Source organism: Phaeoacremonium minimum (genome assembly GCF_000392275.1).
Source record: "Phaeoacremonium minimum UCRPA7 unplaced genomic scaffold PA7_03_scaffold_413, whole genome shotgun sequence".
Lineage (NCBI taxonomy): Eukaryota > Fungi > Ascomycota > Sordariomycetes > Togniniales > Togniniaceae > Phaeoacremonium > Phaeoacremonium minimum.
In genome coordinates this window covers 578939-594242 of record NW_006921315.1, presented here as the reverse complement: position 1 = coordinate 594242, position 15304 = coordinate 578939, and the positions used below count along the sequence as shown (strand labels likewise).

The following is a 15304-nucleotide window of genomic DNA, read 5'->3' as shown; positions in this document are numbered from 1 at the left end:
CTGCAATGCTAGGAGGGCGTCATCACGCTGATCCGGTCAAGATAGTTTTGATCTACCGCGATCTTCACTCGTATTAGCGTTAATACGTCAGTGAGTGTCCCTCAGGCATCCTTGCTTCGTCGAACAAGCTCAGGAAAACAACCCTGCCGATGTAGAGGGCTCTCCATATTAATACCACACACCTTTCCTGCAGAACGGGAACCTGTCAATCGATATCCGGCTGGCAAGACAATCCTGTCAAGTATTGAGATTTCTTGAGTTCTACTCGATAAAAGTCTAGTAGATATATGGTAGCCTTTCTTAGTGATAGTATTGGACTGACAGTAAGTGTAGTTAGTTCTTCCATCTCGGAGGCTAAGCACCCAGCATTACTATCAGGGGTTCGAACTCGTGTGGACAGCCTTGCAGGTAGCCCCGGGCCGGCGGCACGGTCACAGTCATCATGGCCAGTGAATTGGCACAATGCTATGAGTGGTGGTGAAGGTCCTTTTGGTGGGATGGTTGATTCTCTCCGATATCGATGTATCTGTGCCGGAGAGAGCCTTCTAGCCTTCTAGGGCTGAGGTTCTGGACCAGACAACGGCCGAGAGTGGATAGAGACCGTGCCAATCCTTCGGGGGACGACCCGGATCCACTGGTGTGTCAGCATATCTATTTTTATGCGGCTCTGAATAAGCTTAAAAGCCTTCCAGATTGGAACCAGTCGACAACTCTTTTTCGTTCAATGCTAAAAGCACAGTGTTAAGCAGTCAAGAGGAACTTCATTCTCGGCACTCACTTGTACCAGCATTCGAAGAACGGTTGATTAGTCCACTCGTATATCCATTTAGTTGATGGCGTCGACATTACTTAGATGTGTCTCAGTGGGGCAGAAACCATGCGCTTGCTTGATCCCTGTCAGGGAAGCTTGCGTGGCAGTGGAGTAGATTTTTAGACCCCAAGCTCTACAACAGGACCGTGCGAGGAGCATCAGATCTTCAAGAAGAAGAAAACACTGGCAGTTGACAACGAAGTGGGAAGATTAGAATGATCTCGTGGCGCTTGTAGTGCCGGCTGTCTGCAGGAGCGTACCTGGCTGCGTGGATAGGGCCTTCATCAGATCAGATCCCCTGCACACCGTTGCACGTGTTCTCCAGATCGGCCTCCGTGATAGCCAGCAGCAGTAAATGCAGCCAAAAGAGGCCGAGACCTACTAGTACGCCAATGCAGAACCCAGTGAGCCTGGAAGCAGGAGTGCTAGAACGATCCAGAACACGGGTAAGGCGTTGATCACGGTCGCTGTCAACGGACGATGAGATGTTCCTTTGCTGGATTTCCATTGGCAAACCAAGTTTCTCGCATGCATACCTAGGTACACTGGTGCTAAAGTCGACTTTACCCGGAGACAAGTAATTGGTCGCTGCATCAGATTCACCTTCCTCTCGAGACTGGTGTAGACGGAATTCTCTCAGCTGTTCTCGGCCCCCCAGCGTCTTGGAGAAAGCAGGCAATCGCTACGGAGAATTGCACCGTTGCACACCAGCCGGGGTGAGAGCGCATCAATGGCAGATTATAGGGGTGAGAAGAGGCGAAGTTCGATCTCTTTCTGCACCTGATGCATCCCGTCGAGAAGATGAGGAAACACTACATGGGTCTATCCCGAACATGCATCTCCAGCTGTATTCGTCTCGCTTGCCGATCTGCAGTGGACCGGGCTTGTCTTGTTTTCACCTCCTATGGTTATAGACTGTCCAACACAGCCATTTGTGGTGTCTCGTATTGGACTGGGTGATCTACTTGACAGAATCAGAGGTTCTGAGGATGGACAAGAGCCCGGACAACGTTCTTAAGCCTTGTCATTCAACTAACCGATCCCTGCCGAGCACTACCAGACTGCGATGTATCCAGCGGTGCCTCTTTATTTCCAGCTCACTTGCAGCCAACTAGTGAATACTGACTGGCATGGATCTCTTGAAGATGTGGGCGGGTATCTTGAGATACATGCAGGCTGTTCATCAAGGACTCCACCGGCGCTAGGCCTGCCTGGTTGTCAATGAGTCGGCGATAGGTGATGATTGCAGTGCCAACCGTCTTACACTGGAGCCAGAGACCAGGCCGCCATCAGCGGTGTCTGCTGGCTCTGGGTCAATGCGTTGGGCTGCCGGTGTGCATCATGACGGCTTCTCCATTTTGGTGATCCGCGCATAGCTTCCTAACGTGTCGTTTAGTGTGGAGGCCAACGACGAAGCCCGGGCGGACTTCCCTTTAAAAATGGAGGCCGCTCATTGCGCATCAGTGGCAAGATGTAGCTCTCTGCTACCGACTCTCAGGACTTGATGGATGATCGCTCAATTGAAACTTGATTTTGAAGCTTTGCTCTCAGACTGTGGTACGTTGGGATGCACAACAGCAGCCAATTTACCGAAGTCGAGTCGAGTCGAACTTCTAATCACGTCGTTCCCGTCTCCAATCACACCCTACCGCCCTCCCTCCCCTCCCAAGACCTGCCCACCCAGACTAATAATAATCACAACAAGCTTCTTTTGCACGCACCATACTGCGAGCTTGTTGGTGCTCCCGATCAGAGCGGCGGTGGTGCTGCCTGAGCTTAGGTTGTCTAGCCTTGTCTGCCTCCGCTGGCCTCAAGATAGCTTTCTGCGGCTCTGCTGCGTGATTTGATCCAAACAGGAGGCCATTCATTGCCCAGCATCCTCCTCCCTACCGACCTTTATTAAGCAATTGCAAGCTGCCGTTACTCACGAACCCGGGTGCCAGTCTTGCCCCTTTCGGTACCCTGTGGGACAAGCAATAACAGAACAGCACACGAGGCAAGGCTGCCAAGGTACCTTCTCACTTCAGCGGACAGTCGCAGCCACGCACCGGGGTGTGTTGGTGTGTGTGTGTGTGCATGCATTCCAGATTCCTCCCCCGGCTCAAGGTCAAGGTCAATGTCAAGGTAGACTGGTAGAGTGGCATTGCGGCGTGAAGGAACCCGTGCCGCTGGACGGGCACACGAAAGGAGTGAGTGAGTGAGTGAGTGAGTGGACGAAGAGAGCGGGAGCGAATTGTCGGGCTGGCTGGCTGGCAGTTCGTCTGTCTGGCGCCCAGTGTGGAGTAACGTTATTTGTAACGCCCACAAATCTCCACTTTCTGCTCTCTTGTCCCTCCTGCTCCCTGTCCGGGTCCCCCCCAGCTTTACTGCATAGTACACCACTCCGACCCCTACCGCCTTCCGCCTGCCGCCATACCACCCTGCGACCTGAGGTCCGCACCAACGCGCACTTCGAGCTCCTCTCCTCAGTCCCCGAGACGGCGAGCACCACCACCAGCACACCTTTCTTTACCTACTTACCTACCTTCCCTACCTCCTACCCTACCCTACCTAACCTACCTACTTACGGGGGGCCACCTCCCAAAAACGCCTTTCATTCTCTTCGACTCCTCGCTCGAGGCACACAATCGCAGCCCGCTTCGCAACGTCTCGCTTCACTCTGGACGTATACAGACAGACAGATAGACAGACAGACAGCACGAGGGACAAGAACAGGCACGCACGCAAGCAGCCGGCCAGCAGCATCATCATCATCATCATGGATTACTCGCACGCCGCCTACTTTGCTGGAGCACAGCCCTCCTACCACCAGTTCATCGGCATTCCTCCCTTGACCCCTTCGCATTCCAACTCCGCCGGCTCCGACGACTTCAACACGACCTCTCCACCGGTAAGTGTCTCTCTCTGTCTCGCTCTCTGTGCTCGCATTTGGATCCCCGTTTGGCCCTTTATATATATATATATATATCCCATATATATATCCATGCCCGCGGCTCGTCTGCTCTCCGCTTTTCTCTTGATAATACCTTACCCAGCAATGCTCTGCAGACTGCAGCCCACTCCTTAGCGCCTCATTGCAACTGGACGAGAAGGCTTACACAATCATTACTCAGGAGGGCTTCGACCATTTCCCCAATGACCAGTTCCAAAACTTCGAGCAGTATGCTGCCCATTTCAACCCCCAGCAGACCTTCCCCGGTCCCCCGGGTCCGCCCACGCCGCCGAACCAGCACCCTGCTGCCCTTGGCGGCCAGCAGCAGCAGCAGCAGCAGCAAGCGCAGACACTCAATGGCGGCGCAGCGGCGGCCAACATGAAGGCGATCCCCGCCGATGTCCTGGCCATGACCAAGGCGGAACCGAACGATGATCTACGGGGCGGGCGCCAGGGATCCAATTCGGACGAGGATGAGCTCACACCGGCTCAATCGAGGCGGAAGGCCCAGAATCGAGCTGCGTATGTAGTCCCCCACCTCCGTTGCGCATGTACACTTCGCTATAATTGTCTCTATCCCCCTTCGCCTACCTAGCTACGTGCGAGAGAGTCTTGCCTGCCTCGCTAGTTCCGTGCTTAAACAATGGCTGCTCCTTTCTTTCTTTGAGGTCCAACACTGACTGGAGTTGTATAGTCAACGTGCCTTCCGAGAGAGGAAAGAACGCCATGTCAAGGATCTGGAAGCCAAGCTGGCCTCTCTCGAGGCTGCTCAGCAGCATACGGCCACCGAGAATGAGCGACTGAAGCGGGATCTCCAGAAGATAAGCACGGAGAACGAGATCCTGCGGGCTACGTCCTCCATGCAGGGTGCGGGCTCGCCGGGATCCAACGGCGGTGCGCCGACCACGACAGGGCCCATGTCCTACAACCCGACAGATTTCTACTCCAACGTCTTGTCCAACCACCCCAACAAAACACCCAGCCACCGCATAGTGACCAGTGACGACGGCGAGCGGCTGTATGCGGCCGGTGCGACCTGGGACTTCATCATCGGCCACGACCTGTACAAGAGAGGCCTGGTGGACATTGCTGATATCAGCAATAGGCTGAAGTCTCAGGCGAAATGTGACGGACAGGGTCCTGTCTTTGAGGAGCGGGCCATTGTCCAGGCTATCGAGGAGAGCGTTGCGAGCGGCAGCGACGAACTCCTGTAAGAGGCGGGGTTTGGCGATGGAACGAATCTGCGATTACGGTCACTACTTTGCTATTGTGGGAATCGGGGAAGGGGCATTGGAACCCCATCTGCCTTGGACAGATGGGCATCAGGGCTTCTTCGTGCCGGCGTTAGCGAGTCTGGAGTTACTCCGAATCTTGGCGTTTCTGGTCTTTTTATGACGATTTGCGGTGTAGAACGGAGCAAAACCTGGCTGGGGCGAGCTCACAAAGCTGGCAGCCTTGATTCCCTTATCATCTGGCTGCGTTATGCTGGTGTTGGGATGGCCGTGGGCCGGAGACTACTTTCGCTCATTAGAGGATCTACAGTCACCTGAGGCCCGTCTCAGCGATATCAGGGTGCAGAGTCCTGGACCCGGCTGGCAGGTCGACAGCTGAGCTTGAATTAGATATGAATTTGAGCATCTCCTTCTGCCATCGCAGTCACAGCACACGAAAGGACCCTGCAGACTGCATCGGGCAGGCACACTCAAGAACAGACGTCTACGAATCGGGGAACGCAGGTAAATGGGGGTCCGGGCAAACCGGGGTGGCTTTCGGAACATCTATGCATATGGGTTCAGGAGGCCAAGGATTTTCCGGGAACATATTGGTTTCTGTCATGATGCCTAGCTAGGGTGCGAAATTGCTGGTGATGGCGATCGATCGATCTGTTGCTTTTGCAGTTGAAAAATATACCTCCACCGAAAAAAATCTCCTCCCAACCGCTCGGGGCTTTACCCTGCTTCTTCTTAATTAATCTAGGGACATGCATTGTCCTTCTGGTGCATATGATAGATGGTAATCTCATGGCTTCCCGACTTTTGAATCCGTCAAATTAGTTGGTATCTCTGGTGAAAAGCCCCGTAGCCACACATATCTGTCTGTCTGTTTGTCTGTCCATCCATCCATAATATATCTGATCGAAACGCTTCCCTGGCGTTCTGACGCCGCAAAACACCGCCCATATGCTGATTACCTACCCCGCGAGGCCGTGGGCTCGCACAGCTCGCAACTTTCTTCCTGGAAGGTCATTACATTTTACCGTTTCTGGTTTCCCATCTCATTGCAGTCTTTAAATCTCGCAGGCACACTCGAGGTAGCTTACCCCTGTCTCAGAGTCTCAACGTGAACGCCCTCCCTCCCCAGAAGCTCTCAAGCCGTTTCGTCTCTTTTGGCCCATCTACTGAGACTTCTTCTCCTGCGCCGCGCCGTTCGTCTTGCCGTTCTGCTGCTCCTGCTCCTGCTCGGGCTCGACGTACGGGTGCTTGATGGTCAGGCACCAGATGTCGAGGTAGTCACAGATGGTGACGATGACGTCGACGACGAAGGAGCCGTAGACGCCGATGGCGGCGCCGAGCATGAGGAACATGTAGGCGACCTGGTAGACGCCGTCGCCGAGGGCGGAGGGCCAGCCGAGCCAGGAGCGGCCGAACTCGTACTGCAGCCAGGGGCCGAGGGAGTCGATGACGCCGTAGGCGAGCGGCAGCACCAGCACGTTGTAGTAGGGGAAGTCGAGCTTGACCAGGTGCGCCGTGATCATCTGCCCGACCGAGTAGGCGTTGACGATGCCGGCGAACATGGCGAAGGGCACCAGGTGGCAGTGCAGGATGTTGGGCTGCAGGGCCAGGTACGCGACGATGAAGGTCCATGTCAGGAAGAAGGGAACGAGTCCCACTAGCGCATAGCGGCTGCGGTCGCCGCGCGCGCGCCGCGCCTTGATCACATTGCGCGCGGACTCGATCGTGTTGAGAACCAGCACGAACGTCCCCTGCACCATGTACCAGTCCGTGAAGGAGAGCTTGTAGAGGATGTCCGGCAGGAAGAGCTGCGGCACGCCGAGCGTCGGCAGCATCGCCTGCTGCCAGAAGTGCGCGCCGCCGAGGAAGCCGGTCGCGGCGTACACGAACACCAGGATCAGGATGCCCTCGACGGGCCCGTTGACGATGCCGAGCGTCAGGGTCTTGGTGTGGTACTCATCCCAGGTCTGGACGTAGAAGGTGAGGAGAGCTGTGAAGTACTGTGTCAGCGAGATTGCGTTGCCTGGGATGTAGACGGTTAACTTACATGCGAAAAGGGTTGCGACAGTCCTCCATCCCATGCCCATGTTCTGCGAAGCGGCGAAGATGAGGACCTCAAGCGAAGTGTTCAGCGCGTCGACACCATGGTCGAAAAGCTCTCCAAGAGGACCGCTTTGGTGTGTCCGGCGCCTGTGATCGCAAAATTAGCGTCTCGTCACTCACTTTGCACACGGGTTAGTCTTGGGCCGTCTAACTTACGCCTGGGTTCCGTCTACTGCGTCAAAAGTCTGATATAGAAATAATCCGGCTGCCCAAGTGAAGTATACCCAGGTCGGACAATCCTGATCCAGCGTTGGGTTGTACCAGAGCAGAGTAAGCAGGTTTATGACGACGAACGAGAAGCCCGTAAGGGTGATGGCGTTCGGCGCCATGGACATCGGGAAGCACTTGATGACGACATTGGTGTAGAAGGGCTTGAGGATGTATTTGGAAGTTATGGAGTGGTCGACGCTCGAGTATTTGTACTGCTTGAGGTTCGGCAGCTGGTCCTGCCTGGATAGTGTATTAGTCTATCTGATGGAGGAGCGCATTTCGTGGGATGTCTGATTAGATCAGAGGTGAAGCATACCGTACGTAAACCATCTTGGCGATTTGGTCCTCGTGTCTGAACGAGGTAGCTGCAATAGTTTAAGGGGAAGTGCTTTGCTTTGCACAGGAAGCTGTAGGCTTCAGAGGCGATGTGGGATTGAAGCAACTCAAAAGAAGTTCGAAAAGAGACTGAGGAGGAGGGTGTGCACAAGGGAACGACAACGAAGACGAGCGAAATACCTGAAAGTGAAAGACGGTTTGGTCGGTCGCAATCAAGCGATTCAATCCAACGCGTTCGGTGAAACGAGCTAACCATAATGACGTTAAGCTCTCACTAGGTGGATACAATAAATAAACCCCACTCTCGCTACAACCACCCCAGTTAGCGTGGCGCACCCTCCGACCTCACACCTTTATCATCCTCCTCTATTATTTCTCCGCTATAAACGCTTCAGTAGAAATGAAGCAGCAGGTAGGCAATTTAGGTTTCTTGAGATAGGCAAAGTGCTTGAAGGAGGAGTGGGAAGGTTGCTTCAGTAGTTACAGCACAGAAGATATGATGCGCGTGGTAGGAACCGTGGTTTGCTTTGCCTTGCTTGTTTTCTTTGTTTCTTACATAGGCGATGAATGATGAAAGGAACTCGACAGGCAACTCTTCGTTCTCCCTCTTCTTCAGTTCTTCAGAGAAATGACGTGACCTATACTATACCGATGCAATCAATCAATCAATCAACTTATCATTTGATTCCAGTAGCAGTATAGCACTTGACCCAGCGAGCAAGCCACACCTTGCTCGGCGCTCATGCTTGGCATCCTCCAACCTTGACAACTTGAATCAAGGTTAAAAGCACCAATGGCAACAGCCACACCTGGCTTCAGAGTGTCAAGGGAACCTTGGAATGGTCTCATAAACATGCATATGCCCCTCACATTATCAATGTCACCGCTATTAGATCGGACCTTGTTGGTTGGTGTTCATTTGTTTGCAAGGTAGATACGCTTAGACATCATTCCTGCCAGCGCTTAGAGACGCAGGCAGGCAGAACTGACTTCATTTCGCCCTTTAGTCCCTTATCCATCTATAAGACACATCGGTTTATTTAGAAGTCGGCTTGACACTGGGCTCCCCTGGCAACACTTTTGTCCGTTTTCTCAACTCATTCAGCAAACGCCAACATCCAATAGTCATTACGCAATTGATGCCACAACCAGGGCAGCCACATTCTCCTCCTCTGCTCGCACCGTAACCTTGGTGGTAACTCCAGACTTCGACGAGTATGCCATCCTGATATTCGCAACCACTCTGCCGCCGTTGACGGTCTTGCCGAGGAGCTTGAGTGTGTGCGTTGTTTGATTGACAGGGACGTCGGTGCCCTCCAGCGGCTGCAGAGACAACGTCTTGGCTAGTTGTTCCGTGGCATCTACAAATACGTCAGTAAACAGTAATGAATGGTTGGCAGAGTAGCACATACCTGCTATGCTCTTCATGCCGCTCAGCTGCAATGTCTCCTCTGCTTCTTCTCCAGCGGCGCCGACCTGCTCCCAGATGTGTGCAAAGTTGCCAGCAAATGTCGGGATGACATAGTCGCTGCCAGCCAAGTCGAACTCAGCAACCTCGTACTCATCATCGTATCCAGTGTCCTCAGGCTCGTTGGTAGTAGGATCAATCTCCTTGCTGGTGAACTTGAGGGTATTGGAGAACGTGGTAATAGGTAGTGAAGCCTCGCCATTGATCTTCTTGAAGGCGACGTAAACCTTTCCAGGCTCGTTCTGTGAAAGCTTTTCCGCTGGAATGATGAATACTTCCTCGAGGTCTTCCTCATCTGCCGGTGTTGCTACAACAGACACGTTCTCAAGAAGAACAGAGTCAAGAGTGTTCGTAATCTCGTATTGTAGAACCACATGCTCCTTGAAGATGTGCTTGACAACCCTGACAACGTACTCGGTCTCGGCCTCAGTGAGCTCAACAACAGTCGCTGACTTGAGCACGGTGCCAAACTCCTTCATCTCGGGAATCTGCATCAGTTCTTGAGCGTACTTCTGGGCAATAGCCGAAGCCGAAGCAGTAGGATCTGCTCCAGTGCCCGCAGCCTTGCTTGGTGCAACCTTGGGAGGTTTGAGGGAAGGGGTAGTGGCGGTGAGCTTCTTCGTCCTGTCCTCGGCATCGGCCTGCTCCCGTGTGACGACAGGGATCTTGGAGATGTCGAAGGCAGAATCGAAGGTCGACTTGTCGTCGGAAGTGACATACATGACAAGCTGATGCTCGAAATAAGACAGAGAAAACATGCTGTCTGTAAAATGGTTAGCACTGAAGCCAAAGTCAACGGTAGCAGTGGAACTTACCATTCTTGACGAATCGCTCCGCCATGTCGTCAGTCTCGTTCATGAGTCTGAGGTTGAGAGCTGCACGATCCCGGACCTCGTCATCTACGTCGTCAAGGCATCGAGTAAGGAGCACTTCCACGCTTCTCTTGACCTCTGGATCCTTCTGCCCAACTCCAAACTTAGCCAGTGCTGTGACAGCGGCAGCTCGGACGATTGCGTTTTCTAGGACAACTCGATTGTAGATGTAGCGGATGTACTTTGTGGGCTGTGAAGTCTTTGGTCCTTCAAGTCCAAGAAGGTGCAATATCCTGACAGCCAGTTTGGTGAACTCGCAGTCCTCAATGAACTCGCACAGATGAGCCAGAGCATCCTCCTTAGAGTCCGGCACAAACTTGATGAGATCGAACATGCTCTCCACAACAGCACGCTTGAACTCATATCCACCCTCATCCCGCAAGATTCCACTAAGGAACTGGAGCATCCCAGCTTGCTTGCTAGGGAACTTCAAGCATAGTGTGCGAATCGCCTCAACAATTGTGATCTTGAACTCGTCAGTGATCTCGGACATAAAGCCCGAGATCTGCTTCATCAATCGATCGACACTGGCCTCATTGCCAGTCTTCAAAAGAGTGGTAATCGCAAAAGTGGCAATGGATCTATTGCTGTTGGAAATAAGTAGCTCAATGTCGGGGTTGCAGACATTGACGGCTTGCGGCTTGAAGGAAGCGAAGTTGTGGAGGATACGGAGAGCGGCGAATTTGGTGACGGCTCGAGGAGAGGTGAGGAATAGCTGAAGAACATGAACTGCCTGGGCAACCTCCGCATCTGTGACATCTCTCATGTCGCAGATTGCCTTGGCTGCCTCAAAGTTCACCATCTCGCTCTTATGTCTCAGCCAGCCATCGAGCAGTTGCATCATAGGTTTCCTGAGCTGTGCATCCTCCTCGGCGAGTTGGGCAGCGAGCCTGACAAGCAGCACAATGGCGGCAGGGCTCTTGACTGCGCCGGCTGCGCCGAACTGCTGGACCATCTTAACTAGAGCCATCCTGTCGTGCATTCGCATTTGATATAACAAGCCAATAGCGTGGTATTGAGTCATTGTGGAGTTGTTGACCGGTAGCTGGCCGGACGAGGAGGAGAAACCAAGGGAGAAGCCACCAGATGACTTGGTGCTGGCAGCCGCCTCTTGCGTTTCGCTCTGCCACCGCCTAACGACATCTCTTGCAATTGGAAGTAGGTGATAGGAGGACACGAGGGCAGCTGATGAGACCGATGGGTTCTTGTCGACAATCGCAGTCTTCATTACTCGCTCAATGGACTGGACAGTCGTCGCCTACTGAATGTTAGTACGAGAAAGGAGGGCCAAACAGTTGCAGCGCACGCGTACATCAATAATACGGCACAAAGCCCGGATAGCATTGGGTCGGAATATTATGTCGGTACTGCCACCAGTATCCTTCATGATTGTGCTGGTCACCATGATGATGTCCTCGGCGGAGCTGGCGAGCTCCTTGATAACAAGGTGGACCATCTGGCGCAAGCTGGCATCTTTGTTCTGGAACAGCTTCGAGATGCCGAAGAACAGGGTGGTAGCTTCATTCGTAGGGAATTTATCGCCCGTGTAGAGCAATAGGGCAATCTTGGTAAGGAGGATTCGGCATCGTCGAGGCTGGATCGGGGAGCTGTTGAATAATCGTGCTATCCCGCCTCATTAGCACCTTCAGGGGAGCATTTCGGGTAGCCATTTTGTGGGAAATGTACCTTCTTGAAAGACCTGGGTACGGTCGACCTTCACCAGGCCGGCGTCGGCATCCTCATCCTTCTTGCCGTAATTCATGATGGGCGAACTTGACGGCAATTCGATGGGTTGGCGAGGACGGTGAGGGCGTAAACGTGTAGTCGTCGGTCTGGCTGTCTAAGGGCCCGCGAAACGTCGCCAGAATTCACGAGCTCCCACACGCAAGGGCCGCCTGGGCCCCACCAAAAACTGGCCTTTGGGTACATCACATGCCCGATCACGTGACCTAGACTACCCCTTTTCCATCGTTTAAGTCAATTCAGGGCCTTAATTGATTGAGTGTCTTTAGACAAAGTCAATATGGCGAAGGCTTACTGTCTAGGCAATATTGCCCTAGCCTGTGAAAACCAGGAAGTCAATTGTCGAAGATCCAGCTAGAGAACTCTTCAGATTATAAACCTTGTGTGATACATAGGCTCACCACTCTCGATAACGTTTGGTCCCAGACCAGAAACAAACTCCTGAAGATAACAGAATGAATAAACGAAGCTTTCAGGTATAGGTAGAATTAATAATGAGGTGCAGAATCATTTCTAAAAAGGCGAGCGCTTAGATATCATTATAAGCTATGACGCCCAGAGACCTCTTCTCGTGCATCATGAAGGCCCAAGCAGCACCAGGTGCATAACTCGTCGTTGTGCTGTAGCCAACACCGTAGTCACATGGTTCAAACATTGTGTGATCCATTCTCTTCCACTCCCTAACACTGTCTGGTTTTGCTACCGCGAGGAAGTGATCTTGCTGCGGCCCAGACGGAAGTGCACTGATATTCATATAAGACTAGTACATAGGATGCTTATGAAGGAAGGAAGGGTGTCACCCTTACAGTGCATTTCCCAAAATCCCATGGCATAGGTTGGGTTCTTTGCGGAGCAATCCTTCTTCCCAGATACACTCACGACCAGCCTCTATGGCCGAATCGATTCGGTGTTCGAGTTGAGGAAAGTACGGCCGAAGCGAGATTAGTGAAGTAACAAAACCTGGAGCTCCATGACAGAACTGGACGAGGGATATCTTCTCCTTGCTACCCACAGAGCTTGGCCAGTTGCCAGTAGGGTGTTGCAAATCCAGAAGCTCGAGCATCTTTGTCTCGAGTTCTTGCGCAAGACCTGGTGTTGTCAGCACCAATTGCGTGACTATGGAAATATCGCCGTGAACAGCGCCAAGATATCGCTTTCCGTACCAAACCCACTCGGGACCCTCGGCAATGATCTTTTGAGACACGGCAGTGATTGCTTTCTCAAGAAGAGGCGCGCTGCCCGGAATCCAGTGGCGCATCAAGCGCAGTAAGTACAATGTACCGGCACGGCCATGAAGTAGTTCATTGGGATACTCGCCGTCCAGAACTGACTCTATGTATGATAAGAACTCGTTAACTTCGCCCAGATCTTCCATAATGCAGGCTCGGACCGCATGACCTGCCAGAAGTTCGCTACCAATCCCACAGCGCTTTGGGTCAAGATGGAGAAGATCCCGGCCGCCGTGAATGTAGCGCTTGGCCCAAGTGAGAGCATGGTGTCCAGCAATCTTGAGGTGTGGATAAGCATTAGACACATAGAAGAACAGATACGCCAAGCCTGTTGGACCATGCCAGAATCCAGCGAGCTCTCTCGGCTCATATACCTCTCTTGGGGGATAGTTGGTCACAATATCTGTCAGAGTGTCTTGCACATAAGTATTGGATTTGGCGAGTGTGAAAAGGGGCTCGAAGTTATTCGGGATGAAGCGAGACTCCATGAGGACGTCCTGAGGCCAATGCAAGTTTAGATGGTGGCACGACTAGAAATGGGCAGGAAATTCCCGATCTCTCGGCACGATGTCTTGGTTGGAGAGTGGGAATCTTCTGCGCCAAAATGTTTGGTGAGCAAAGCCTCGTGAAGACCATCATCTCATCCGATGCGCTTTGGTGGTAGAGTGCAGGTACACCTTCCTACCCGGGTAAAACCTACCTAAGTACCTAGAGCCGCGTGTAGGTAGGTAAATCAGCCAGCCCACCGTTGAGTGGAAGCTTTCCAAGGGTCCGATTTAGGCTTGTTTTAAGTGCGTAGATCGCCTATAGAGGTCTTACTAGGAAGGCACCGACCAGCGAGAGTCTAGTGGCTGCTAGGCCTGATAGCGGGGTAGTTGCCGCATCCAGCCCATCACATGCACCAGGTATGGGTTGTAGGAGAGTGACTGCAAAATGATGACGTCGCTTCCTCAAGCTTATTGCCAAACAAATGATCCAATACCCTCGTAGCCCGGAGCATAACCACCGCCCAAACAGCTTCACGAGGGCTGGCATTTAAGACACTCTCGCCCCTCTATTTTGCGTATTTCTACAACATCTAATTTCTGCCTCTCAAAACTTTATTGCTTCTGAATCACAGTAACTCGCACGTCTCACGAACAAACATCGTCCTACCACTCTAATTCATCAACGAGGCGTCAAGACACGATGTCGCAACGACCAGGTTTCGTGGAGTCTATCCAGAGCAAGGCTCAGGAAGTCGCGTATGCATCACCATACAGCCCAGTCGCAGCTTTGCTACATGTTTCACTAACTCAGCATAGCACAGAGGACTTCGGACGAGCCAAAGTGATGGCAACTGATGCCGCGAGGAGCGGCTCGTACTGGTACCCTATCAAGGTATGAAATGGCATAACCGAGGGGCCGAAACCCGGCAATTGCACTCCCATTCTGTTCGACCCGAAATAAACTGGCCTGTATACTGACCAAGCTTCAGGGTATCTTCTACTTCGCCAGCCACCCCGCCTTGTGGAAGCCATTGGCATCTAGAATCCTCCCAACACTAGCTCTGTCGGCGGGAGTTATCGGCTCGATGTTCCTATTCACCTACATCCCGCAAGTTTCGGTTCTCGTATTCGTCAACGGTCCTCTTGCCGTCTTCACAACTGTCCTCCTCATCCTCAGCGAAAGCTCCACGATCATAAACATCATTTCGCGAACCTGGTTTCTCCAAGATGCAATTCTCGATACATTCGACGGCACGCTGGTTGCCAAGGATGCCACCAGCCTTGTCACGGAGGGAAGAGAGCTGAAGTCCGGCTCCGATCCCATCGCGAGGCTTGGCAAGATTCTCAAGAATCCATTCGAGAGATTCAGTCCTAAGGCCCTGGTTCGCTATGTCATGTACCTACCGCTAAATTTCATACCTGGTCAGCAACTTTGTACCCTTTAAAATAGACTCGTGCTAATTTACCAAATAGTGGTGGGGACCGTCATCTTCATCTTCTTGCAAGGACGAACCAGAGGCAAAGCGGTTCACGGTCGAGTAAGTTCTGTGCTTACACAGGCAACACTATGTACCGATGCTTACGCTTCTGCAGTACTTCCAATTGAAGAAGTGGTCTAACTCACAGAAATCTGCATGGTTACAGGAGCACACTGCTCCTTACACAGCGTATGTCAAGTCCTTGCGCTCCACACCATTCCCATATCACTACAGCCATTTGTTGGTCCTCACTACTGAATTTCCACGATTATATTCATCTGTTGATTTATTCGAGACAAGCAAGATTGCTGACATTCCCAACTTAGTTTCGGCACGGTAGCTACCCTACTTGAGTTGGTTCCTTTCGCCTCTATCTTCTTTACATTCACAAACACCGGTTAG

The 15304-nt window shown here is 52.5% G+C and overlaps 4 protein-coding genes across 4 annotated transcripts; 2 read left to right on the top strand and 2 right to left on the bottom strand.

Moving 5' to 3' along the window:
* Positions 1-3569: 3569 nt before the first annotated feature.
* On the top strand, positions 3570-4957 carry UCRPA7_5501 (putative bzip transcription factor protein; the record flags this gene model as incomplete). The annotated part of the gene is made up of 3 exons (XM_007918048.1): positions 3570-3701; positions 3925-4265; positions 4438-4957. The coding sequence occupies 3 exons, from the start codon at positions 3570-3572 to the stop codon at positions 4955-4957; spliced, it is 993 nt and encodes a 330-aa protein (XP_007916239.1).
* A 1181-nt stretch (positions 4958-6138) lies between these two features.
* UCRPA7_5500 (putative cdp-alcohol phosphatidyltransferase protein) lies at positions 6139-7618 on the bottom strand (the record flags this gene model as incomplete). Its single annotated transcript, XM_007918047.1, has 4 exons — positions 6139-6965; positions 7023-7165; positions 7235-7528; positions 7605-7618. The coding sequence occupies 4 exons, from the start codon at positions 7616-7618 to the stop codon at positions 6139-6141; spliced, it is 1278 nt and encodes a 425-aa protein (XP_007916238.1).
* A 1134-nt stretch (positions 7619-8752) lies between these two features.
* On the bottom strand, positions 8753-11726 carry UCRPA7_5499 (putative coatomer subunit gamma protein; the record flags this gene model as incomplete). The annotated part of the gene is made up of 5 exons (XM_007918046.1): positions 8753-8985; positions 9037-9855; positions 9908-11222; positions 11277-11587; positions 11651-11726. The coding sequence occupies 5 exons, from the start codon at positions 11724-11726 to the stop codon at positions 8753-8755; spliced, it is 2754 nt and encodes a 917-aa protein (XP_007916237.1).
* A 2398-nt stretch (positions 11727-14124) lies between these two features.
* UCRPA7_5498 (putative protein family protein) lies at positions 14125-15304 on the top strand (the record flags this gene model as incomplete). The annotated part of the gene is made up of 6 exons (XM_007918045.1): positions 14125-14180; positions 14241-14316; positions 14414-14846; positions 14898-14962; positions 15018-15091; positions 15229-15304. The coding sequence occupies 6 exons, from the start codon at positions 14125-14127 to the stop codon at positions 15302-15304; spliced, it is 780 nt and encodes a 259-aa protein (XP_007916236.1).